This window comes from Pinus tabuliformis, chromosome 1_2, assembly GCF_031772625.1.
Source record: "Pinus tabuliformis cultivar Carrire ecotype Pingquan chromosome 1_2, CPIR1, whole genome shotgun sequence".
Lineage (NCBI taxonomy): Eukaryota > Viridiplantae > Streptophyta > Pinopsida > Pinales > Pinaceae > Pinus > Pinus tabuliformis.
In genome coordinates this window covers 425,892,258-425,917,462 of record NC_142298.1, presented here as the reverse complement: position 1 = coordinate 425,917,462, position 25,205 = coordinate 425,892,258, and the positions used below count along the sequence as shown (strand labels likewise).

The 25,205-nt window shown below is 41.2% G+C and overlaps 1 protein-coding gene across 1 annotated transcript in view; it reads left to right on the top strand.

Moving 5' to 3' along the window:
* LOC149206168 (uncharacterized protein ycf45-like) overlaps positions 1 to 25,205 on the top strand; it is a 252,291-nt gene that overhangs the window by 111,085 nt on the left and 116,001 nt on the right. The window contains exon 6 of the mRNA XM_089397617.1: positions 11,020 to 11,163. Coding sequence (XP_089253743.1) covers positions 11,020 to 11,163 — 144 coding nt within the window. The remainder of the gene's footprint in view (positions 1 to 11,019; positions 11,164 to 25,205) is intronic.

The following is a 25,205-nucleotide window of genomic DNA, read 5'->3' as shown; positions in this document are numbered from 1 at the left end:
ATCTACAGTTGGACATGGGAGGAGCACTTGCAACACTTAGAGACAATGTTGCGCATTTTGGAGGAGTAGCAGTTCTATGCGAAACTGTCTAAGTGCAAGTTCGGCTTGACAAAGATCCTCTACCTAGGGCACGTCATTGGGGAGGACGGTGTGAGGGTCCATGAGAACAAGATTAAGGCCATCCGGGATTGGCGAGAGCCCCAGAATGTGACAGAGATGATGGGATTTGTGGGCAGTACAGAAAGTTTGTAGGGCTTCTCTCAGTTGGCAACTCCCCTCACCGATCTGACGAAGAAGGGGGCCTTTGAGTGGATAGCTACATCACAAGAGGCTTTTGATTGCCTCAAATAGGTCATGAGCAGTTGTCCTGTATTGGCACTTCCAGATTTCACCCAACCCTTTGTGCTAGAGTGTGATGCATCCAGAGAGGGTATAGGCGCAATTTTGATGCATCCCATAGCCTTCGAGAATCGGAAACTATTGCCCCACGAGAGGCTATACTCTATCTATGACAAGGCGATGCTAGCCAAGTTCAGATAGTACTTGCTGGGGAACCAGTTCAGGGTCAAGACATACCACAACAACCTCAAGTTTCTCTTGGAGCAGAAGTAGTTGCAGGAGAGGCAGCAGAAGTGGGTGAGCAAGCTCCAAGCGTACGACTTTGACATTGAGTACATCAAAGGAAAGTACAACGTGATGGCAGATGTGTTTTCCAGGAGATCGGCTGTGTTGAGTTTTGGTAGCATCAAATGTGTTCTAGCCTTGAAATTTGGAGGAGAGGCTAAGGCACATGAGATCTCCAAGACCCAGAAATCGCTTAGAGAAATTCCACCCGGATGAGGATTTATTAAAATAATTAATATTTTTAATGGGTTCCTAAGTCTAAACTTAGGAAAATAAAAATATTAATGGGTTTTAATAAAGATAAGGGTGAGAAGATTCTAAGAGACGAGGATCAAGTCTGTATTAATCTTAGCTATTGATTAGAGACTTAATCTCGGCCGTTGATTCATCAACAGGAAAAGTATAAGAGAAGACTTGAGGATCATTTGGAGACACACCGACAGATACTCAGTATCTCAAGGAAAATCGATTCTCAAGTAAAGGAGATCGATTTTAGAGGGAGAGTTGCAGGGTGGAGGAAGAGGAGGGCATCAACAGCAGGCAGTGACTGAGGAGGAGGTGACGCAGGGACAGTGGGAGACAACGCAGAGAGAGACACAATCCAGAGGAGAGATGTAGCCTTCACGCAGGCTGACGCAGAGGGACGCAGAGCCACTCAGAGACATGCCGAGCCACTTAGAGTGACGCGGGAGTGGGAGCAGGGTCTCCAAAGTGTCAGAAAGTCTCAAAGGAAAAGTCTCAGGTGTTTTCTTTCAGTTTCTCTGTAAAATCATTCCTTGTAAAAGCAATTGTTGTTGAAGATTAATAAAGCCCTCATCTGCTGCATCGGTTTTCCCGCATTGGGTTTTTCTGAGGACAATTGTCCAAAAACAACTTTGTTGATGTGATTGGTTCTTGTGCATGTATTTTTCTTTGGGTAATTGTGTGATAATTGCAGTAGAATTTATTTTAATATTTGTTGAAGGGATTTCATAAATAACTTATTGTGAATAATAAGTAGGTGAAATAAATCAGTTGCTGCAGTAGAATTTCAGTTTAGAAATTTTCACATGGTATCATAGCAGAGATCCGACAATAGGAGAGGAAAATCGACTATGGGTCAAGAGCATGATGCAGAGGCATCCACTCAAGGGGAATCGTGTAGATTTCCAAACGAATGCACGAGGGACATGAATTACAATTATTTTGTGTTAGCTTCCGGATTGGAAGAAGAAGTAGCTTACTTAGCAAGCTCTGCGTCCTCTGAGGTTTGGTATATAGACAGTGGAGCTTCCTGGCATATGATAGGAATCCGAGAATGTTTTTCAGATTATCAGGAAGAAACAATGAATTTTCAGATCACCGTGGGAAATAAGGCAAAGTGTACTCTAGTAGGAAGAGGTACTGTAGTCTTTCAAACCAAAGCAGGAGAACGACTTCGAGCAACCAATGTGTTGCATGTGCCAAGATTGGGGATGAAATTAGTCTCTGTATCTCAGCTTCAAAACAAATTTTGTGACGTTTTCTTCATTAAGGAGAAAGTATATGTCAAACACCCGAGTTGGAAAAAGAAGGCCCAAATTGGAATCAGAAGTAATAGGTTGTACAGGTTGCAACTAGAATCACCAATGGCACTGATAGGAAGTAATGGAGACAAAGATTTGAATGAACCATGGCACAGGAGGATGGGACACTTACACCGTGGGGATCTGAGAATTCTGAGGAAAAAAGTATCAGGAGTTCCAAAATTAAGTACTAAACGAGATGATGTATGCAGAGGGTGCGCCCTGGGAAAGTATGCCAAAGCAGCGTTGTCCAGAAATAACAATAGGGCTAAGAGTGTGCTAGGATTGATACACTCAGACATCTGCAGACTGATGCCCACAAAAGCTCTTAGTGGTGCCGAATACTTCATCACCTTCATCGATGACCATTCCAGGAAGACTTGGATCTACTTTCTGAAAACCAAGGATGAGGTTTTTGGTCAATTCAAAGAGCTCAAGGCTCTAGTGGAGAATCTGATAGGAAAGAAGATAAAAGTGTTGCACTCAGACAGTGGTGGAGAGTATGTTGACAAGGACTTCACTGATTTTTTCGCTGAGGAAGGCATCAAAAGAGAGTGGACAACTCCCTACAATCTGGAGCAGAATGGAGTAGCAGAAAGGAAAAAGTGTCTGTGGGCAGAAGCATGTAGCACGACAGTTTGTCCAGAACAAGACTCCACACAGGGCATTGGGCAAAATCACTCCGGAGAAGGTCTTCACCAGGAAGACACCTGAAGTCAGTCATTTCAGGATATTTGGGGGTTTAGCATATTGCCGTATACCCGAAGAAAAGAGAAAGAAATTAGATCAAACTGCTGAGAAAGGATATCTTGTGGGATATAGCGAGAATGCTAAGGCATATAGAGTCTATCTCCTAGGGAGTAGGAAGGCAATAGTTCGACGGGGTGTAAAGTTCATGGTGGACAGAGCTTTCAAGAAATCCCGAGAAATGCCTTCCAAGGAGTAGTCGAAAGACGAGCTATTCGTCAAACCACTTCAACCAACAGAAACTAGTACCAGAAATTCTCCCAAAGACAAAGCTTTAGAATAGGAGGAATCTCATGAAGAGGAAGAGCTGATAGATGTGCCTACTACCAGTGGAAGAATGAGTCGGGAACTTCCACAGATTCTACGGGATGCAGAGGACTTCATTGGTGCACCCAGGAATAATAAAAGGGAGTGAAGACAACCACACATATACTAGGCCTTAGTAGCTCAGGTTCGGGAACCCTCTAGTTTTCAGGAGGCTGTTCAGCATCAAGTATGGGTAGATGCTACGGTGGAGGAATACAACTCTATAATGGTCAATGATGTCTCGGAAGTGGTACCTAGGCCTCAGGACAGGTAAGTGGTAGGTTCAAGATGGATCTACAAGGTCAAATATGCTGCAGATAGTAGTGTGGAGAAATACAAAGCTAGGTTTGTGGCTAAGGGGTATGCTCAGAAGGAAGGGATAGACTACGAAGAAACCTTCAACCCAGTATCCAGGTATACTTCTATTAGAACGTTGATATCTCTTGCAGCACAGATGAGGTGGGAGATTCATCAGATGGATGTCAAGACGACATTCTTGAACGGGGTAATAGAAGAGGAAGTATACATTGAACAGCTAGAAAGTTTTGAGACACATGAGAAGAAATCTGATGTATGCAGATTAAAGAAAGCCTTCTATGAGCTTAAACAGGCACCTAGAGCATGGTACGGTTAAATTGATGGCTACTTGCAGAAGATGGGGTTCATCAAGAGTGACGCAGACCTAATCTCTACTATCTTGTCGTAGAGAATGAGCCTCTAATCCTAGTGTTATATGTGGATGATCTTTTCCTGACAGGATCATCCAGGCTCATCAAAGACTGCAAGAAGAACCTAGCCACAGAATTCGACATGAAGGATTTGGGACAGATGCATTATTTCCTGGGGTTGGAAGTTTGGTAGCAGAAGGGTGAGATCTTCCTTGGACAAGGGAGATATGCTACAGAGATCTTGAAGAGATTCAGGATGCAGGATTGTAGACCTATGGCTACTCCAATGATCACCAACTGGAAGAAGATTGATGCATCAAAAGATAAAGACGTTGATCCCACCTTGTACAGGCAGCTTATAGGGTCCCTGATGTATCTGGTCAATACCAGGCCAGACATTTGTTACGCTGTCAACACCCTCAGTCAGTTCATGGTGGAACCTAAGAGGGCACACTGGGCAACAGCCAAACATGTTCTCAGGTATATACAAGGAACAATCGAGCATGGACTATTGTACACCCGAGGCAATGACATCAGGCTGAGTGGGTTCATTGACGTAGATTGGGTTGGAAGTTCAGTAGATCGGAAAAGTACAATTGGGTACTGTTTCAACATTGGATCAGGAATGACCTCCTGGTGTAGTAGGAAACAAAAATCCGTGGCTCTGAGCTCAGCTGAAGCAGAATATATGGCAGCTAGCACAGCTTCGTGCGAAGCCATATGGCTTAAGAAATTGCTTGTGAATCTATTTAGGAGAAGGATGGAAGCGACCAAGATCATGTGTGATAATCAGAGTTGCATCAAGCTCTCTGAGAATCCAGTATTTCATAATCGGTCAAAGCACATCGATATCAGGTGTCACTTTGTCAAACACTGTGTCCAACGAGGCGCAGTATAGTTGAGGTACACTCCTACAGGAGAACAGGTGGCAGACATCCCCACCAAGGCTCTAGGAAGAACAAAGTTTGTTTATTTCACGAAGAAGATGGGGACGGTAAAGAATCCATTTCAGTGGCAGAAATGGATAAGTTTCAGGAGTTAAAGTGCAACAGTTAGCAGTGGCAGTGCTATGGGCAGCATGATGCAACATGTTAGAGGGAACTGTAGTACAGATGCAGGAGTGGCAGTGGCAATGTCATGGGCAACAGTACAGGAAGCAACAATGCAGTGGATGTGGGGCAGCAAGCCAAGCATCAACACAAAGGACCAATGCAGAGGATCAATGTGATGGTTCTATGGTGAAGCATTGCTAGAGCACATTCCTTGCTAAGAGGGAGTGTTGAATTTTGGTAGCATCAGATGTATTCTAGCCTTGAAATTTGGAGGAGAGGCTAAGGCACATGAGATCTCCAAGACCAGAAATCGTTTTGAGAAATTCCACTTGGATGAGGAGCTATTAAAATAATTAATATTTTTAATGGGTTCCTAAGTCTAAACTTAGGAAAATAAAAATATTAATGGGTATCAATAAAGATAAGGGTGAGAAGATTCTAAGAGATGAGAATCGAGTCTGTTTTAATCTTAGCCGTTGATTAGAGACTTAATCTCGACCGTTGATTCATCAACAGGAAAAGTATAAGAGAAGACTTGAGGATCATTTGGAGGCACATCGGAAGATAATCAGTATCTCAAGGAAAATCGATTATCAAGTAAAGGAGATCGATTTCAGAGGGAGAGTTCCAGGGTGGAGGAAGAGTAGGGCATCAACAGTAGGCAGTGACTGAGGAGGAGGTGACACAGGGACAGTGGGAGACAGTGTAGAGAGAGACGCAGTCCAGAGGAGAGACGTAACCCTCACGCATTCTGACACAAAGGGATGTAGAGCCACTTAGAGCCACGCTGAGCCACACAGAGTGACGTGGGAGTGGGAGCAGGGTCTCCAAAGTGTCAGAAATTCTCAACGGGAAAGTCTTAGGTGTTTTTTTTTTAGTTTCTCTGTAAGATCAGTCCTTGTAAAAGCAATTGTTGTTGAAGATTAATAAAGCCCTCATCTACTGCACTGATTTTCCCGCATTGGGTTTTTCCGGGGACAATTGTCCAAAAACAATTGTGTTGATGTGATTGGTTCTTGTGCATGTATTTTTCTCTAGGTAATTGTGTGATAATTGCAGTAGAATTTATTTTAATATTTGTTGAAGGGATTTTGTAAATAACTTATTGTGAATAACAAGTAGGTGAAATAAATCAGCTGCTGCAGTAGAATTTCAATTTAGAAATTTTCACAGGTTGCCCTTTCGCTGATGAGCATTGCCCTAGATTGGAGGGTGCAGTTACTGGTGGAGTACTCCAAGGACTGATTTGCATGTGAGATCCTTTATTGGGCAGTGACAGATGACTAGTATAGGGTGATAAACGAGGTGATTTACTTCAGAGACTGGATTTACTTGGTGCCCAACTCCCAATTGAGGGAGAAGATTTTATAGGCTGCCCTCGAGTCACCACTAGCAGGGAACTAGGGGTTCACAAAGACGTACAGGGCCATCAAGGAGCATTTGCATGGAGGGGCCTCAAGGATGACGTTTTGAGGAATGTTAGGGAGTGTGACACATGCCAGAGGAACAAGGGTGAGTAGTCACACCCTGCAGGGTTGCTACAACCTCTTCCTATCCCTAAGGGGAAATGGGAGAGTGTGTCGATGGACTTCATTATCGGGTTGCCCACAGTACAGGGCAAAGACTGCATTTACGTGGTGGTTGATCGGTTGACAAAGTTTGCACATTTCTTTGCCATCTCAGCCTGGTACTCGACCTCACAGGTGGCCGGATTTTTTTCAGGGAGGTGTTTCGGCTACATGGTCTTCCGAAGACCATTGTTAGTGACTGGGACAACAGGTTCATGGGGGGATTTTGGCAGGAGCTATTCCAACTGGTGGGCACTGAGCTCACTCTGAGCACTAGTTATCACCCCCAGACAGACGGGCAGATAGAGATAGTTAACAAATGGCTGGAGGGTTACTTGTGTAACTATGTGGCGAGCCATCAACAAGCATGGATACAGTGGTCACACTTGGGAGAGTACTGCTACAACACCACATACCACATCTCCATAGGCATGTCTCCATTCCAAGCTCTGTACAGTTACAATGCATTGTCTTTTGCTGATGTGATGTTTGGAGATAGCAAAGCTCCTCGGGCCAAGGATTGGATACAATAGAGCTAAGACATTTTGCAGGCTCCCAAAGGAAACATGCGGACAACAAAGAACTAGCAGAAACTTTATGCAGACAATAGCAAAATTGAGAGACAGTTTGAGGTAGGGGATTTGGTCTTCTTGAGGCTTCAGCTCTACAGGCAATCATCGCTCAAGCAAAAGGGGGCTGAGAAGCTCAAACCTTGTTTTTATGGGCCATATCGAGTCAATCAAAGAGTTGGAGAGGTAGCATATGAGCTAGAGCTTCTCTCGGGTAGTCGGGTGCACAACATTTTTCATGTGTCTTGTCTGAAAAAGGCACTGGGGCAGCAGGTGATGGCAACTACAGAGCTACCCCTTATGGATGATGAGGGCACTTAGTTTTGGAGCCAGAGGCTATTCTGGACACTCAAGAGAGGCATTTGAGGAACAGGGTCATTAAGGAGCTTCTGATCAGATGGAGGAGCCTACCAGATGAGGATGCCACTTTAGAAGGGCAACAAATACTTCAGCATCCTTCATTTCAGTTGCTTGAGAACAAGCAACGTCTTGGCGGGGAGGACTGTGATATTCCCACTTAGCATTATTGCTAAGTGAAATATCAATTTTGGTAAATTTTGTCTTAATTCATGTTTTCACTTAGGAAATGTGGGTTTAGAGGCCCCACATTGATTTTTGATTAAAAGCAAGCCCCAAACATTAGAGGTGGAAGAGAATATCGAGCCACTAGTGGAGCGTGGGGGCCACCCATGGAGAATTGCGGCCCACATGGAGAATACGCATGCCTTGGAGGGAAATTCGGTGGGAGGAAATCGAGGTGGGCCCACATGAGCACGTTGGAGGCATTTTGACAAAAAGGAAGGAAAGGCACTCATTTGGTCATTCATTCATCTTTCAGAAAACTTGTCTTTGACATAGCACGCTTGAGCTGAAGCCAAGTCTACAAGTGTTGTTTAGCACACGAGTGTTTCCAAGTAGAAATCTCAACCCTTGCTTTGGTGGACTTCGAGTGCCAGCCCAAGGAGGGAGTTCCATCCTTTTCAGATTGTTCCAGCAGTGGGAGTGTGCGTTTGTGGGGAGGAGTCACTAGCAGCAGTGCAGGGACTGCACAGTGCTTGGAGGAGGCACACTTGGGAGTTGAGGAGTGAAGGGAGTTTGGGCCTGAGATTTGAGGAGGAGCTCGGGAGAGTATTTGCTTGGAGATTGCAGCTATTTTTGGGGCCATTTGCAGCAGGATTGATAGGTGGGTCAAATTTCCCAACAGCAGAGCCATAGAGGGAAAAGAGGGCCGAAATTCCAAGGTCAACCATAGGCCAATTCCTTCGTGGGTTATTCTGGGTATTTGGTGGAGAGGCCGGGGTTAATTTCCCAGAATTTTCTAAGCACTAGAGGAGGCCCTAGCAGCAGATCTTCACACCCAACAACATATTTCTGGGCAGTTCAGCGCAAAGCCAGGAGATAGAGCAACAACATACCTGAGAGGGACTTCTTATTGTTCATTTGGGCTTAGCTAGCTTGCCTTGAGCAAGCCTAGGTGCACTCTTTCCAGCACCTCATTGTACCCTCTTCATATTCTAATAAAATGGCTCAGCAACGTAGTTTTTGGTGCATATTCATGGTCTGATTCATGTGTTTAATTTTTGTGGCTTTTTGTCTATGTATGCTTTGTTATTTACTGTAAAAATTCCCTAGGAATATTACACATCTCATCTACTTCATCGTAATAGAATCAATCATAGAAACGTTGTCATTGTAGCCCTAATTTTTGTGGCTCAATGCATAAGATCTAGGTTTACTTTATTCACAGTTTGTATGGTGTGTCTTCACATTACAGTATGTAAGGTATGATCTCGCATCTTTGTGTATGATCTCAATCTATGATCCAATCATGTATGGGATGGTCTCGATTTCTCTGTAATCGATGATTTGAATATGCATAGCATGGTCTCGCACTCTCTATGGTCTGCATATGTATGTCTCGCACTCTCTATGGTCTGCATATGTATGTCTCGTACTCTCTATAGTCCACATATGTATGTAAGGTCCTGAATTTTACTATGATTTATAGTTAGCGTTACGATATTCTATGGAGGAAATATCATATCTGGTTAGGATTCTTCAATGACAATTATCTTGTTATGATAATGCATGGTTGAAATGTTGATATCAATGACCTTGATATATTCTATGGCTCGACAGTCCACATATCTATTTATGTTGACAGCAAAATCATAATTTTGATGGATGGCACAGTATTAACCTTTACATTATCATGACATTGCAATAATATAGCAGTAATCTTGATAGCAGGATATGGCAGTAACTTTGATTGCCAATAATCCTATGACAGTTCCTCAATATGTAACAGTAAACTAATGGTTGACAACAATGCTAGATGGAAAGGAGACATAGTATCAATGACTCTGCTTATAATTTCTAATGACAGTTACAAATGGGTAATGCATAATAGTTATTTTTGATGTGATAGTGTTCATGGTGTTGACTCTGATGGAAACATCCTCTTGATGATAGTATGGACAACAGATATTGTATATGACAGTGTTATGATGGCAACTCTCTTAGACTTGTCTCAGTTTACAATCAAAGTTGTGAACTGACTTGGGTTGGCCCTAGGTGGTCCGATATGTTTGATAATATCTCATGATGTTGTACTTTGTATCTCAGTTGAACAATTGATGAATATCTAATAGAAGAAGAATTTGGTTGGGTTTTCCCCCTTGTGGGGTTTTTCCTTGGTCTCTGACCTAACTCCTGGTGTCCCTATTTGTGCATGCTTTTCTTTTGTTATTCTTTATTGTTGCATTGCACTGATGTTATTGTTCTTTCTACATAATTGCTAATGGTGTTATGATGTTATGGGGTGAATGTAATGTGTAAATAATGAAAAGTTTGCAAATGCAGTTATCTAAAGCAAAGAACAATATAGCCCTAAGAAAAATTAACAACATGTTGATTTCCACTTGATGTTCGAAGCACTTATTCATGTGGTCTAAACTTGCATGGTCCTAGATCACTTTTTTTATTACTACAATTTCTCATCATCCTGACTCATTTTACATAATTGTTTGAGGACTATCATTACTAACTCATCTTAGTGACAAATATTATTTGAAGGTTGTTTCCGAAAACTCAACTTGGTACTTTAGAAATATTAATAGTATTCAAGGATTGTTGTGCTAGCTTACTTTGGTAATTAAAAATTAATGTTGAGAGTTGTCACCGTAAGTGCATCTTGATAATGAATAAAATGCAAGTATTGTGAGCTAGTGTAATTCACTGTCACTAATGTCAAAGCTATGAACTAAGGTTTTCATGTTACACACACGTATTTATAATAAAGAAGGACAAAGTCTTGTTATGAAGATTACAAGGGAAAAATAAATTTTGGTCAAAACTCACTTCAATAAGAAAATGTGTTTCTAATGATTCTTTACAACAATCCTTTGTAGAGATTAGGCATGTCATATAAACATCTGAATAAAACCATTTCAAGTTAAGAAGGTTGTTTCACTAGATAACAAAGGGAGCTCATATATGCAAAGAAAATGCTTTCCCAAAACTGTGTGGAAGTGTGTCCTTTTCATGGATATAAATTCTGGAAAATGCTAGAGAGAAACCAACCTTGCTGCTTTATAGTTCTAAATTGATCTTCTTGTCCTTGTGCAATTCTATCAGTTTGGTCTTGTGCTATTTTTGTCAGTTTGGTCTTTGCACTAGTTTTTCTAATGTAGGGTGTCCTTTTGTATATTAAAATTTCATAATATTAAGTTGGCTTTTACAATAGTTTTTCTAAGTAGGGCCATAAAATTTGTGTATTAAAATGTCATTAAACACAAAACTAGTGCTTCTAAGTTGTTGTCTCATAATTCATATCACATTTTTATAAACATTATGGTTGTGTTTAGTGTCTTTCGCCACTGAAGGTGAATTTTTCGATCTAGTCCTTTGATGATCCTTTGTCTTCTTTCTTGCTTTTGTAGGTTGGGGGAGTGCAAGTGGTCACATTAGGGGATGATGAAGCTCGTGCAAGAGGAACACAAAAGAGTGTTCTAGAGCGTAAAGCTCCTCCAACTTTTCCACTTTTGATTGAAATGAGGGAGCGGAGTTATTGGGTTGCTCATCGGGTGTGTGCATCACTTGGCTTGCTGTAATAGGATTAAGGAACCTGTTATAATAAAAGTTATTTTCTTGTTGTCAAATAATATATCTTCTTGATATTTTTCATGATTTCAGAGATAATATAGTATGCTATGGAATTATGTATGATTTTATTGCTCTTTAATTAGATTAATTAGATTAGAATACTCATACGTGACTAGAAGCAAACATTGGGATTAATATTTACATTCAAGTGTGAAATCACAACATGGGAGTGTATAAGGCATCTATATGCAATTTTAAAAGAAATCAGTAATCATCTTGTTGAGCACAAAAGTAGAAATAACCTCATAAGGGAACTTTGAATTACTGTTGTGTTGTGGTAACCATGGAAATCAAAATTAGAACGAAATAGAGAATAATTAAATGTCAAGATACATGTCTATATGCAATATAGAGATCATAAGTCTTATTTCTTTTTCCAAGAAAAACCTCACAGGAAAACGCAAGGGATGCAAACCCACATTCATGGATGGCATCTCTGGTAAACCTATTGGTGTGGACTAACGAGCCTCAACCAAGGAGATTTGAACTAGGCACTCGCTGGGATAGAACTAGCCAAATGCTCAACAACATTGGCAACAACTGGTTGAGCTAGTCCCTTGGGCTAGAGATGTCTTATCTTGTAATAATGGTAATTGTTTAGATGCTCTCTTTTTGTGTTATAACTTATCTGAGGATGTTATCTACCTGTAAAGAGAAGTCTAGGGAATGGTATTCTATGCTAAATAAATTCACTATTCTAAGTCTTAGGATGGTTGTTGGTAAATAGAAAATGTTTGTATTTCTATTTGTCAATAACCTTAAGATTTACAGTTTCACTCATAAGATGGGTTTGATGACATACATTCTTCAAATATACTTTCTTGGTTTAAGGTGATATGTCATTCTTCCTTAGATTATTGCTTGCTTAAGTGTACTGTTAATTTTAGATAACAATGGTATGTTCTATGCTTTAGCACAATTTACTTCAATGTTGCTTATCAACCCAATGACAATTTCCAATTATTTCCAGAGGAAATCACATTAACTTAATCACATTGACAGTAAATGCAGATAGAACATTAAAACAAGTGCAGAAGACAAGCCAAGACAAGAGGACACAAGATTTCGCGGATGCTAGGGGAAAACCCCAATGTGGGGAAAACCCTTTGATCAAATCTTCTTATTATTATTCAATAGTTCAGCAGAGAGATAGAGTACATAGATCAAATTTACTTTTCCAATACATAGTGAAAACCTGTCAAAATCAATAGTCAACAACAGTCAACTGCGGTCGTAATCAAAAAGTCAACGCTAGTCAAATCAACACCAAAACTTCCTCCAAGCAGCTCAGTCAACAACAATCCAATTCGGTCTTCAAGAAAGGTCAAAGTCAACCCATAACAGTCCACTTAGCCTTAGTCAAACTCAGTCAAACTTCAATCAACACTGAAGTCAAACCATCCTCCAGTCATCGCAGGTCAAACTACCCTAACTACCTCGGTTTCTGTGCCAGAGAATGCGGACTCAAGAAATTGGAAATCTGTCTACAAAAATGCAGTCAAAGATGGTTAAACAAGCCCTAGTCAACACTGGTCAACGCTACTCTGTTCTTTGAAATTTCGGCTTGTACTTGTCCTAAAATTTTCGTCCTTATATGCCACACGTGGGAGAGAGAGAGAGAGAGGCTGCCCAAGCTGTACAAACCAATCAAGAGAAGAGAGAGAAGAATGTTGTGTGTGAATGATGTCCAAATGAGGAGAGAGGTCACTCCTATTTATACAATTCGTTGAGGGTAAGGAGACACATCCATTGGGCTTCTTGAGCCTACATTTCACTGAGGCCAACCTTGACCATTTGTGCATGATAGAAAATAAATTCAAAATTCCACTTTTGCTTGTCCGAATGAGATGATATTTATATCAAAATTGGACCTCTTGAAAAGAGAAATCCAATGTAATAATCATCTCCATCATATGAGTTGTCCCAAGGTGGAATTTGGCCCTAGTTGCCAATTTTAACACTTCCTTTCAACTAGGAAGAATTCCACCTGCCAATCCATTTGTCATCATCATGCCATCCTGCCATCATGTACCATATTTGTCATCACTGTTCTGCTCTGTTGAACCATGAAGTAATAATGAAGAAGAAGTGATCGAGCGTGAGTCACAAGACCTTACCACTCCGCACTGGCAAAAGTCAATCCTTGATCCCAGATCAAGTTGTTGAACACCATGCATTCTAGTCATAGGGAGTACGACAGTACACGATGCATCCATCGATAGTGCTATGGTCCTTAACCACTTTTCCCAACTCATTGGCCATATGAGAGGTACTTCCCATGAGTCCCAGACTCCATAGGTAGGATGTGTGCTGGGGCATCTGCAGGAGAAGGTGAACCACTCATCCTATGCACATGTCAATCGTAGGGGAAGGTGAACCAATCACCCTACATACATGTGTCCATAATTGTAGGGGAAGGTGAACCACTCACCCTACATACATGTGTCTGCAATCGTAGGGGAAGGTGAACCACTCACCCTACACACATGTGTCCACAATCGTAGGGGAAGGTGAACCACTCACCCTACAAACATGTCAACCATCATGGGGTATCACAGGGGAAGGTGAACCACTCACCCTACACACATGTCAACCATCATGGGGTATCACAGGGGAAGGTGAACCACTCACCCTACACACATGTCAACCATCATGGGGTATCACAGGGGAAGGTGAACCACTCACCTTGTATCTAACGCACCACTAGGGGAAGGTGAACCACTCACCCTATGGTTGCTCATAGCTCCAAGAAGTACCCCAAGCCCCCAGGAGCTCCCAGAGCTTAGTGTCCAACTCATATGGGACCCTCATAGAAGGGTCTTTCCATGACTCCAAGTCTCTCTCAGAAGGTTAAGAATTTGACCTTCCCCAAAGGCTTCGTGAGAATGCTTGCGACCTGCTCATCTGTCCTGATGTGTTGGAGCCTTATTGCTCCTCATTGTACCATATCTCGGATAAAGTGGTCCCTGATATCAATGTGCTTGGAGTAGTCGTGGAACACGTGATTCTCTGATAGGCGAATCCCACTCTGGTTGTCATAGAAGATCACAGTGGTATCTAGCACGTGCTCAAATAGCTCATTGAAGAGCTTCCTCAACCAAACGGCTTCACAATAGGCCATACTCGCAACAATGTATTCGGTCTCGGCGGTGGTTAAAGCAACCGATTTCTACGTCCTACTCATCCAAGATATTGAAGCAGACCCCAAAGAGAAGCAGCACCCCGACATGCTCTTATGATCCACCCACTGCCAGCCCAATCAACATTTGAATATCCATGTAGCCTCAAATTCTCAGTAGTGTATCTCAGTCCATAGTGGATTGTGCCTCGGAGATATCTCAAGAGACTCTTAGTAGCAATCCAATGAATGTGATGAGGCTCGACCTTAAATTGACTCAACGTGTTCACAGTGAAGCATATGTCAAGACAGGAGTTAACCAAGAACATCAGGGCCCCCACAAGTTGATGATACTCGGAAGGGTTTGCTAATCCGGGCCCAACAACACTTCCACATAGCTTCTTGAAGTTGAGTTCCATCAGAGTAGACACGAACTTGCAATCCACCATCCCTGTAGTATCCCAAATCAATTAATTTTGGAACAGGCACTTCATATTAAACTATCATGCATTTTCCAGAAGATTGCCATGTAAAACCAGAACCATAAATCTATAAATTGCACAAAATCTCATTAAAAGATCACAACATGAGAAACAATGAGAAATGCAGCAACCAAAATCCAGCTTTATTATATATAGATAGATGCCAATACAATAGTTGGGAATGACCCTCTGGTCTCCAAACTGAAACAGAGAAACAATCTCTACACCTGTGGATTCTAAATGAATCCACCAAGGGGAGATGGGTGCTCGCCCAATCTCTCTAAATCACCCGAGGGTTTTCGTCCTGGGGCTACCAATGGAGTAGAGAATCGGGTTCTCAACCTCTCATACAAGAAACAATACTCAATCCAAGATGTCCTCCAATGGCCTCCTCCTCTTTTATAGATCTGATGGACTCCTCTAGAATCTTCTATTTTATTATTATTTTAATCATGGAGTACCTTTCCCTCTTTTATTTCAATTAAAATATTCTTTTAATGCGGGAAAAGGGTAAATTGGCCACCATGTCTCCTCAAGTCACTGAAACTCTCATCCAAAAGTCCCATCATGTAGATCTTCTCGTTCCGGTTCCAACGAGCTATTACACTGAGGCGCTCCATCAATTAATTTCCCCGAAATGCCACCTCGAGCATAATTAATTAAGTTATGCCCAATAATAATGTTGATTTTTGAAAGTTATCGAAATGCAATGGAACAAAAGGCAAACTGTGTTGATGATGGAATATGCCAAGCCAATGCCATCAAATCCCATAAAAACTCCTCAAAACTCCATCGGGACCCCGGATAACATAAACCGGCTCCACTGACCTAGCCATCCCCGGTCCTAGAAATCCACCTTGGTTGTACTATGAAGAAGAATAAAAATGGGGACATGACAGTCCTCCCGCCCCAAGATTGTTTGCCCTCAAGCAATCCAAATCTATGGACCAATTTGGTGGCCCAATGCCACTGAGACCCAATGCCCAGATCCCATATGAACTGCTAGTCCACGTCACGTCTCCAAGTTATTGAAACATAACTAGATCCTCCAGTACCTGGATCCCATGTCTATCTCTAACTCAACCTGCTGCCAATAGATCCACCTGGATCCCAATGCCACCAAGGAGCGTCAATGCTCCATGGCTCCTGCTATACTGTAGCTTCGGCTGTGAATGTTGCCCTACCAACTATGTACCAGCTCATCACCTTTCTCCAATCCAATCCTTGGCATACCCCAAGGTCGGTCTCATCATGTTGATGCTGTGCTGAGATACTGATGAGTGGCTAGCCTACATCCTGCTGCCAACTGAAGCATGTAATATCCCTCACCTCTAAAGGCTCCTGCAATACAATGCCTCTGACTAAAAATGATACTCCATTAGCAGGGTACCAGCTCATGATCTCTTGCCAAGCGGGGACGTTTTTTGGAAGCGGGGATGCGGAAGCGTCATTTTCCAAAAATCTAGGAAGCGAAGCGTCTGCTATATATATATATATTTGCATTTATACTCAAAACAAACATCCCAAATACCAAATTAGTTGTAGAAGACATGAAAACATGCATATTTTTGCATAAATCAAGATAGATATAACATCCATTGTACATTAATGATTAATTATTCGAGCATCAACCATTTAGATACATCAACCATCTAGAATCTGGATTCTTCTCCTCTTGTCTAGCCTTTGCCTCTACCTCGATTATCTAGGGATATTAGTCAACATTGCCCAATTTTGATCAAACTACCTAATTCAAGACTTAAAATATGGTAGAAAAAGCTTAACATGCTTGATCGATGATTTTGACTTGATTGAAAGGTAATTTTTTGCTAAGGGCGTGCCGCGTGACAAAGGAGTTCAACAATTAACACCACCAATACTAGGGTACATATAGGGCTTGGTGCTCTTGATTAAATGCTAATCGCATACCTTCATACTTGATATAATCTAATGAAATGCCACAATCCCATTGATCCTGAATCCCTGAAAACTATTAAGTCTGCTGAATTTTGAATAGGATATGAAATTCTATTTTCTCCATATGAAGTCCAATGAGGCTGGAACCACTCTCAAACATCCTGAGTCATTTCATGGTAATGTTAAAAATTTAAGTAAAAGGATGAAAATGAAAAATAAAGGAGAATGTCACTTTTACTTTAAGAATTTAACATTACCATGAGGGAGCATCTGCTATATTTATATTTTTTTTGCCTTCATTCCTCACCCTAAACCAAGGTGGACCCACCCCCAACAAGGAAATTCACCTAAAATAAAAAAAAATAAAAATGAAAAAAAAACGATTTTCTAAACAGCGTGAAGCTTTTCTGGAATCGTATGTAAGCGCCATGCTTCGTACTGCCGAAGCGCTGTACGAAGCGCGCTTCGGAGGTCTGGAAGCGCGCTTCCGAGCCATGCTTCCAAAAAGTCTAGGAAGCGGCAAAAAAATTCGTAAGCACGCTTCCGGCGAAGCTTCCGAGGCGCTTCTGCACAGGACGCGCTTTTGGGCTTGGAACCAGGGGGGGTGCTTCGTGCAACATTGGTCTGCTATGCGGATACTGGTCCATGCTCAACTCCTGATGCTCTACCTAGACAATCAAAACATGTCCAAGAAATCCTGTCTCTCTCCCTCTAATAAGAAAAAGTGGGCAAACTTTGCTGCAAGCCCTATTTATGAACTCCTGGAGAGGGTTGCTGCTTGAATATGTTGCAGCTTTGCTAGTTGCCACCACATTTGTTTTCACCTCACTAATGGGCTAATGGGTAGACCCAAAGATGGATGCATTGCCATATCCCTTGCCTGATAGGAAACTCCACGCTCCTCCAGTCCACCAAACTCTTGCCAAACTGTCCCGTCATACTCCAGCATCTCTTGAGGACAAGTGTCAGTGAATACTGTCACCCTGCCAGCTGTCTGTACATCTGTCTTCTCCTCATCAACGGCTGACCCCAAGGGTGGTTGCTCATCCTCCACCATCACGGGTTCAATATGAACCTCCAACTGGCCCTCCCTAGAAGGCTCACCATGCATACTGTGCACATCACCCTCCTCAGTTGACTCATGATCCACCATATGCTTCTCATGCTGAATCACCACTAGTGACTCATCATCTTGAATGTCTCTCCTAGGACCCACTATCTGCTCATCATATGAATCTGGCCTATTGTCAACGACTCTACATGACTCATGCTCCTCTATGTGCTCTCTATGCTGAATCATCAGTCGCTCATCTACTCCTTGATCTCCTTCCCTCCTGGGAACAATCAGCTGCTCGTCATACTTCTCTACCACACATGGATGCACATCTAGGCTACTGACATCAACTCCACATGACTTCTCGTGCTCCTCAGAGGTATCATCGTATGAACACATGGACTTGTCCAAAGAAGAGTCCTCACCCTGAAAGTCAAAAGGAATCTCCTCTTGCTCTACCTCTATCATCTCCCTAGCCTCACTCAAGCATGAGTGGTTAGGTCCCCAAGGTCCCTTGCAGACAAAGCAAAGTCCCTTCCTCCTCATCTCATTCTTGCTGCATGATCCCCCAATCTTGAGTTGCTCCTCCCTGGTCAACTGCCTCCTAAACAGCCCAATGTTCTGCTCAACCAACCTCTCGGCTAGCTCATAAGCAGCAGGTGAGACCAACTGCTCTCTCCTCCAAACAGACAACAAGCGAGACTGCAACTCCCGACAAATGGCATCACGACCTCTCATACATGAGGACAAGATGGACTGCATGTGTGCTATGACTCTGTCAGAATGATGTTTCCTAACGTTGAAGAAGCATTAGAACATCTGTAGGATCAAATCATCACACTCCAGATCAAACAGGATCTCATAAGTCCTAGTCATGGCCATGCCTCCTAAAATGTCAAACTTCTTCCCAAAGGTAGAGCATGCACTGTTATCCAAGTCTCAGAAAGTTTCTATCATCAATCTAAAAACTCTCCTCATAACATCATCATTGTAAGGAGCTATAGGGGCAGGCTATAGGGGCGGTTAGTCTCATGATGTTACTGAGACAAGATGCAACTGGAAGTCTGACCCCTTCAGAAGGTTCCCCAAGAACTTGGATTGTATGAGAGCAAGCATAGCTGGTTTTAGCGCCCAAGTCAGTTTTCTCCCTTCTAGCTGGTTCACTTTAGAAATGAGTGCATCTAGTTCATCTAGTTTGAAGAGAACTTTCCATGCGACCCTCATGTGCTTCAAATCTATCCCAAGAGTATAAATCTTGTGTCCTATTTCCTGTCCCTCCTGCACATCCTTTAGCTGTTTTTTCTGAAGAAGGGCATAGACCCCCTTTGAGAAAGGTTTGTTGTTTATTGTTGTTGGTTTATTAAGGGAGTTTACAAAAGCTTCAGCCATGTTTTAGTCCAATGAAGTCAAGTGCATCACACGCAGCTTTGACTGATAGCTCAATAGAAATACCCAATAGTAGCTAACTCAATACATAGACCTTACATTCAACTCAACAATAGTTGGACAATTGCATCAGACCTTACGTGTAGCAAGAAAGACAACAGACTCTAAGACAATATGGTACATATAGTAATACAGGGTTGCTATAGCAATATACAACTCAAGTTGCTAAACCCTAATAGCCACAACTTATTAGCAACTCAAAGAACTAGTAGCATACAACTACAACTTGACCCAATACACTCAGAGTCAGAGTTGCGGGGAAGCGCTCCCCCCCCTTCGAACCCGCTCCCAATCCGCGCTCCAGGCGGGAGCGGCTCGGGAGCCATTCGGAAGCGCGCTCTCGATAAAAAAAATTGCGCTCCCTGCCAAAATCAGGAGCGATATTGGGAGCGTCGCTCCCGGAGCGAAAATTACAGCTCGGGAGCGATCAGGGAGCAATCGCTCCTGATCGCTCCCGAGCGTTTAATTTTTGCTCCAGGAGCGATTCAAGCGACGCCAGGAGCGATCCGCGTTGAAAAAAAAATCGTGGACACGAAAAAAATAATAATTTAAAAAAAAATTATGTTTTAAAATGACTTGGGGGCAAAAAAAAATTCATTGTCACTTGAATGAGTTGAGGAGAAGCTGGAGAGCAAGAGCAAAGGAGCGAGGAGAAGCGAGGAGCAAGGAGCAAGCCTACAAAGAGGTTAGTAACTTAGTAATTTAGTATTTTAAACCTTAGTTAGGTAGTAATTTAGTATAGTTTAGTTAATTTAATTAGTTTAATTTATTTAGTAAAAAAATCTTGAATCTAAATAAAATTAATAAATTAAATTAATTAATCTAAATAAATTAAATTAATTTTCTAATTCATATTCCCATTCCCATTCCCATTAAATTTTGCAGATTCAAAAGCCTACAAATATCAAACATCATGGACTTGGCTATATTTCTTGGCATTTTCCTCTTCTTGGTCCCTTTTCTGGTTGTTATGGTGCTGGAGAGTAGGAAACAGAGGGGCCAAAATGAAGAGGGGGATGAAGACGCTGGAGAAAGTGGATTTGATGAAAACCCCAGCGAGGAGGAGCTGGAGGAGGGTGAACATGACTCTCAAAAAACTAAACTAGACCAAACCCCATTGTGGAAATATGTTAATAGGCCTGAAGCAGGGAAAGGGGGTGGAACCACTAAATTTCATTGCCTCCATTGCAACAATAATTACACAGGTTCATACACCCGTGCCAGAAAACACCTCTGCGGGAAAGGCCATGGGATGGAGATAAACAAATAGGAATCAAAACTTGTGCAGCTGTGTCAGCAGCAGATAGAGCCAAATACATAAGGGAAGAGGAGGAAGCCCAATACAAATCTAAAAAATCAAGGGGTTTCTTTGAACCAAGCTCACAATCACAAGCACAAAGAACTCCTTCAGCATCCTCCCAAGGCAGTGGATATGGAGGCACAGGGTCACCAGCTTTAAGGCGTAGAACCATATCAGATTTCCTTGATGAGGGGTGTAGGAATGATGTGGATTCAAAGGTTTACAGGTTTCTCTATGCATGTGGGATACCATTCAATGTTCTTCGCTCACCTTATTGGCACGAAATGGTTTCTGCCATAAATGATGCCCCTAAAGGATACAAGAGCCCTAGGTATGACAAGGCAAGAACCATTGGACTTGATCATGAAAAAGCAAAAATATCACATTCTTTGAATAGAATGACAAGTTCTTGGACTGACCATGGGGTGTCCATTGTATCTGATGGATGGACAAATGTAAAAGGCAAGCCATTGATAAGTGTTCTTGTTGTGTCTGTTAGTGGTGCCATCTTTCTAACTGCATATGATTACTCAGATAAGTTCAAGACCGCCATCAACATTGCAGAAGCATTACTTGAAACAATTGATCGTATTGGGCCATACAATGTCATCCAAGTCATCACTGATTATGCTCCTAATTGTAAGGCAGCGGGAGCAATTATTGAGGATAAATACCCCAACATATTTTGGTCTGGATGTTTGGTTCACACATTGAACTTTCTGATGCATGATGTTGTCAAGAACAAAAATGCACAATACAAATGGATTGGTGATTTGTACAAGAAAGGCAAACAAATGATAAAATTTATTACAAATCATAGCAATACCCATGGCCTTTTCCGCAGTCACTCAAGATTGGAGTTGTTAAAGATTGCGAAGACCAGATTTGGTAGCTATTACCTCACCTTCAAGCACCTTTTGAAGGTAAGAGAGTCATTGGCTAGCATGGTATCAAGTCCACATTGGCAGGTATTAAAGGAAAGGGCTACAAATGCAGCTGACAGGCGAGGTTTTGAATTGGTGGAGGAGGTCGCTCTTGATGGTCAGTTTTGGTCAAGTGTGAGGCAAGTATTGGATTTCACCAAGCCCATTTCTCACATGATTCGGTTTGCAGATACAAATAAACCAGTGATTGGCGAGGTGTATGAGTAGATGGATACCATGTTGGGGCAAATAAAAGATACTGTTCATAACAGAGATCCCGACTTGTACAAACTGATTCACGATTTTGTGTGTGTACGGTGGAATAAACTTAATCTTCCATTGCATTGCTTGGCATATATCCTTACGCCAAAATACTACTCTACATCTTGGTTGGGCCAACCTGCACCAGGGAGTGGGATTAGGACCAAACCCCATTTCGACGCAGAGGTAACTAGTGGATATTTGCAAGCATTGGAAAAGTTGATACTTGACAGGGAGGAATGTGCAGCTATGTGCCTTGAAATAGGCAAATACTTCAGTGGCACTGCTTTGTTTGGTACCTTCCATGCAATGGAAGATAGAGACATATTTGATGCTCTCACATGGTGGGAAACATATGGCGGCCATGGACTTTTGCCAAAATTGGCAAAAAAAGTTCTATCACAGGTTGTAAATACTTCTTCTGCAGAGAGGTGCTGGAGCACCTATAGCTTCATACATAATGTGAAAAGAAACAAACTCAATGAAAACCGGGCAGAAAGCTTGGTTTATGTGCACTACAACTTGAGGTTGTTGAGTCATTACTGTGATCGGGCTTATGAGGATCCCACATATAAAATTTGGGACAACCACCCAGAGGAAGACAATTTGGAGGATGGCACTATACATCTTGAAGAACTGGAAGAGGAACTTATAAGGGATGAAGATGAAGCAGCTGTAGCAACCATGCCACCTCCACCATCCAATAGCAATGCTCGAGTTCCGAGTCTTGTTCCTTTGCTGTTGCCACCTCCATCTACACCCTCACGTGGAGGGCATGTGCCTTCTAGTTCTGGTCGTCGGTCTGTGCGTGAGACTCCTAGAAGACCACCATGACCTGCTTATACTCCTGGAGACTCTCGTGGCAAGGGCCACATGTAGATTTACAGTTTACTTGTCTTTCCTAGTTTCTATTAGTTTTCATAACTGTTGAGTCTTGAGTCCTTGACTCTTGACTCTTTCATATCATAATGATATTTTTTGTAAACAATATATGACTGTGACAATGAAAATTTGAAGTTTGAAGTTGGCAATTATAACTCATTGGTAATGATTGTGAATTCTGAATATGTTGCTTCATGAAAGACTAAAGTTGTTTCATTTCATTTCATTATTCATGTTTCATTTTATAACATTTCATTTCATGTTAATAGTTAAAAGTTAGAACTTAGAAATATTTAAGATATTATTTCTTGTAATGGTTAAACTTAGCTTACAAGTACAATTTTGGTGATCAATGATGACAAATGTTATATATTGAATTTTCAATTTTGAAAGCTTGAAGTTGAAACTTTAAGATTGAATTTGATGAATCATGATTCACAAGACTCAATATGTTGCAGTTGTAATATGTATGTCACTAACTTGTGGACATGGTTGATGAAGATTATAACTTCTAGATGATTGATGTGATATAGTTCAATGATCAATCTATGTTTTTTTATGTTTTTTATATCTAATTCATCATTCTACATGTTTTTGTTGACATATATGTATCAAAAATTAAAAAATACAAAATATATACATATATTTTTAAAAAATCGCTCCGAGATTCGCTCCCAAACCGAGAGCTTCTGAAAATGTCGCTCCCGCTCCCGTTTTCACTGCCGCTCCCCGCTTTCACTCCTGCTCCCAAGTAACATTGCTCAAAGTTATTCAAAGACTGACATTTACTCTGTTTCAGACTTGACAGGTGAAGCATGTTTTGGCTGTCAATCATTCACAACTCAATCTACTAGACAGATTGTCTCTTACAAGGTATAATGATAACTTTCTTGTGCATACTCTATCACCCATAACAAACCTTCCACAGGCTTTATGAAAACTACCAGAACTTCAGACACTCTGACTCAGCAATATATCAAACCTCCAACCCATGTACAAGATCAAAACGAGACCTTCAGCTCAAAAATACAACTTGCAAGCATGCTTCTAAACTAGGGCAAAGGCAATGACAATAGTTTCAGAAATGAGCAAATTTGTAATTTAATTTTCAATAGGTTCACATACAATATATAGGCAGAAATAAGAACCTGGAAATTTCAACCATAGTGTTAATAGGTTGTCAATAAAGGAACAGACCCAAGATTACTGCTGTTGACCACTGCGTGTCAACTACCCATAGCAGTACACCCCCATTTTCGCAAAAGGGATAGTGCTTGATCGACATGTCCGTGCCATTCGACTATCATCATCAGCCCGATCATGTTATGTTGTAAACCCAGTCTGCATGTGTAAATTGTAAATAATTTTAGCAGATCTGTGTCATGTATGTATTTGCCTAGGTAAACCTAATCTTTTAGTAATGATCTACGTTCCGGAAGGTTTTTTGTCTCACCGACTCATGGTCAGCAGAGTTTTCCTTCAGCCTAACCCCAAAGCCGAAATGGATTTTATCATTAGAATCTTAAGGGAATCCTAGTGTGCTTCGAGTCTATGTAAAAGTAATTTGGAAATAATCCTAAATATTTGGTTAGGTTATTACAAATTGCTTGATCTGCTAGATTATGTTTGTGTCGCAGAACTGGATAGTCTATGAGGGTCTATGTCAAATGGGTTTTCCCCCTTGAGATGTAAAATTGTAAAAGTCATGATGTAAAGTGTCTTGAGGGTAGAAAATGTTTTATCCCCTCATAAGTCCTAGGTCCTAGGTGATTTTTCCAAAGGCTAAGTTCGAGAGTCCAATAAAAATAATAATAAAAAGTAATAAAACTTAAAAATTAAAAATAAAATAAAATAAAATTTAAAAATAAATTAAAAAATAAATAAAAATTTGAAAAATAAAATAAAATAATAATAAGTCAAAGTTTTGAGGAAATAAATGCAAGATTTTAATTTTTTAATATATTAAAATGCATTTAAAATTTCGACGGATGAGATTAAAAGAGATTTTTATCCTCATCGATGGTCGAGATCAATTTGACATGGATCACTCAAACTAGCTATTGGGGAATTTTTCCTTTAAATAGGGTGTCAGGGGTCATTTGAGATCATTCAATCTATGAGTCGTGTGCTAAAGAAAGCTCTCTTGTAGTCATTTTTTTCATGTGCAATAAAGAAAGACTTTGGGGTTGAAATCTTGCTGGTGTTACTCTTCCGGAAATGCTGTAAGATGTTTTATTTCTGTGCATGATTTTTAATTTCAGCCATTGATGATAGCTTTATGAAGAGTGATTTAAACACAGGTATCTTGTTTAGTTGCTAGGGTTTGAATGATAGTTAAATTTCTGAATATGATGGCAGGTATCTCCATTAGATCTGGATTTTAGTATCGTTTTCTCCCTCTTTGTTAATGGTTGAATTAAGCTATGCAGGAAATCCTTTTTTTTAGATTACCGGGCGTTCGGGGAAGTTTTCGGCTGAACCAGCCAACTCCCAGATTGCATTTTCTGAAGAGCCCAACTGGTTTTAATCCTGGGCTTATCATTAGAATTTCTGTTGTGGAGGCATGAAGGGTTTTCTGAA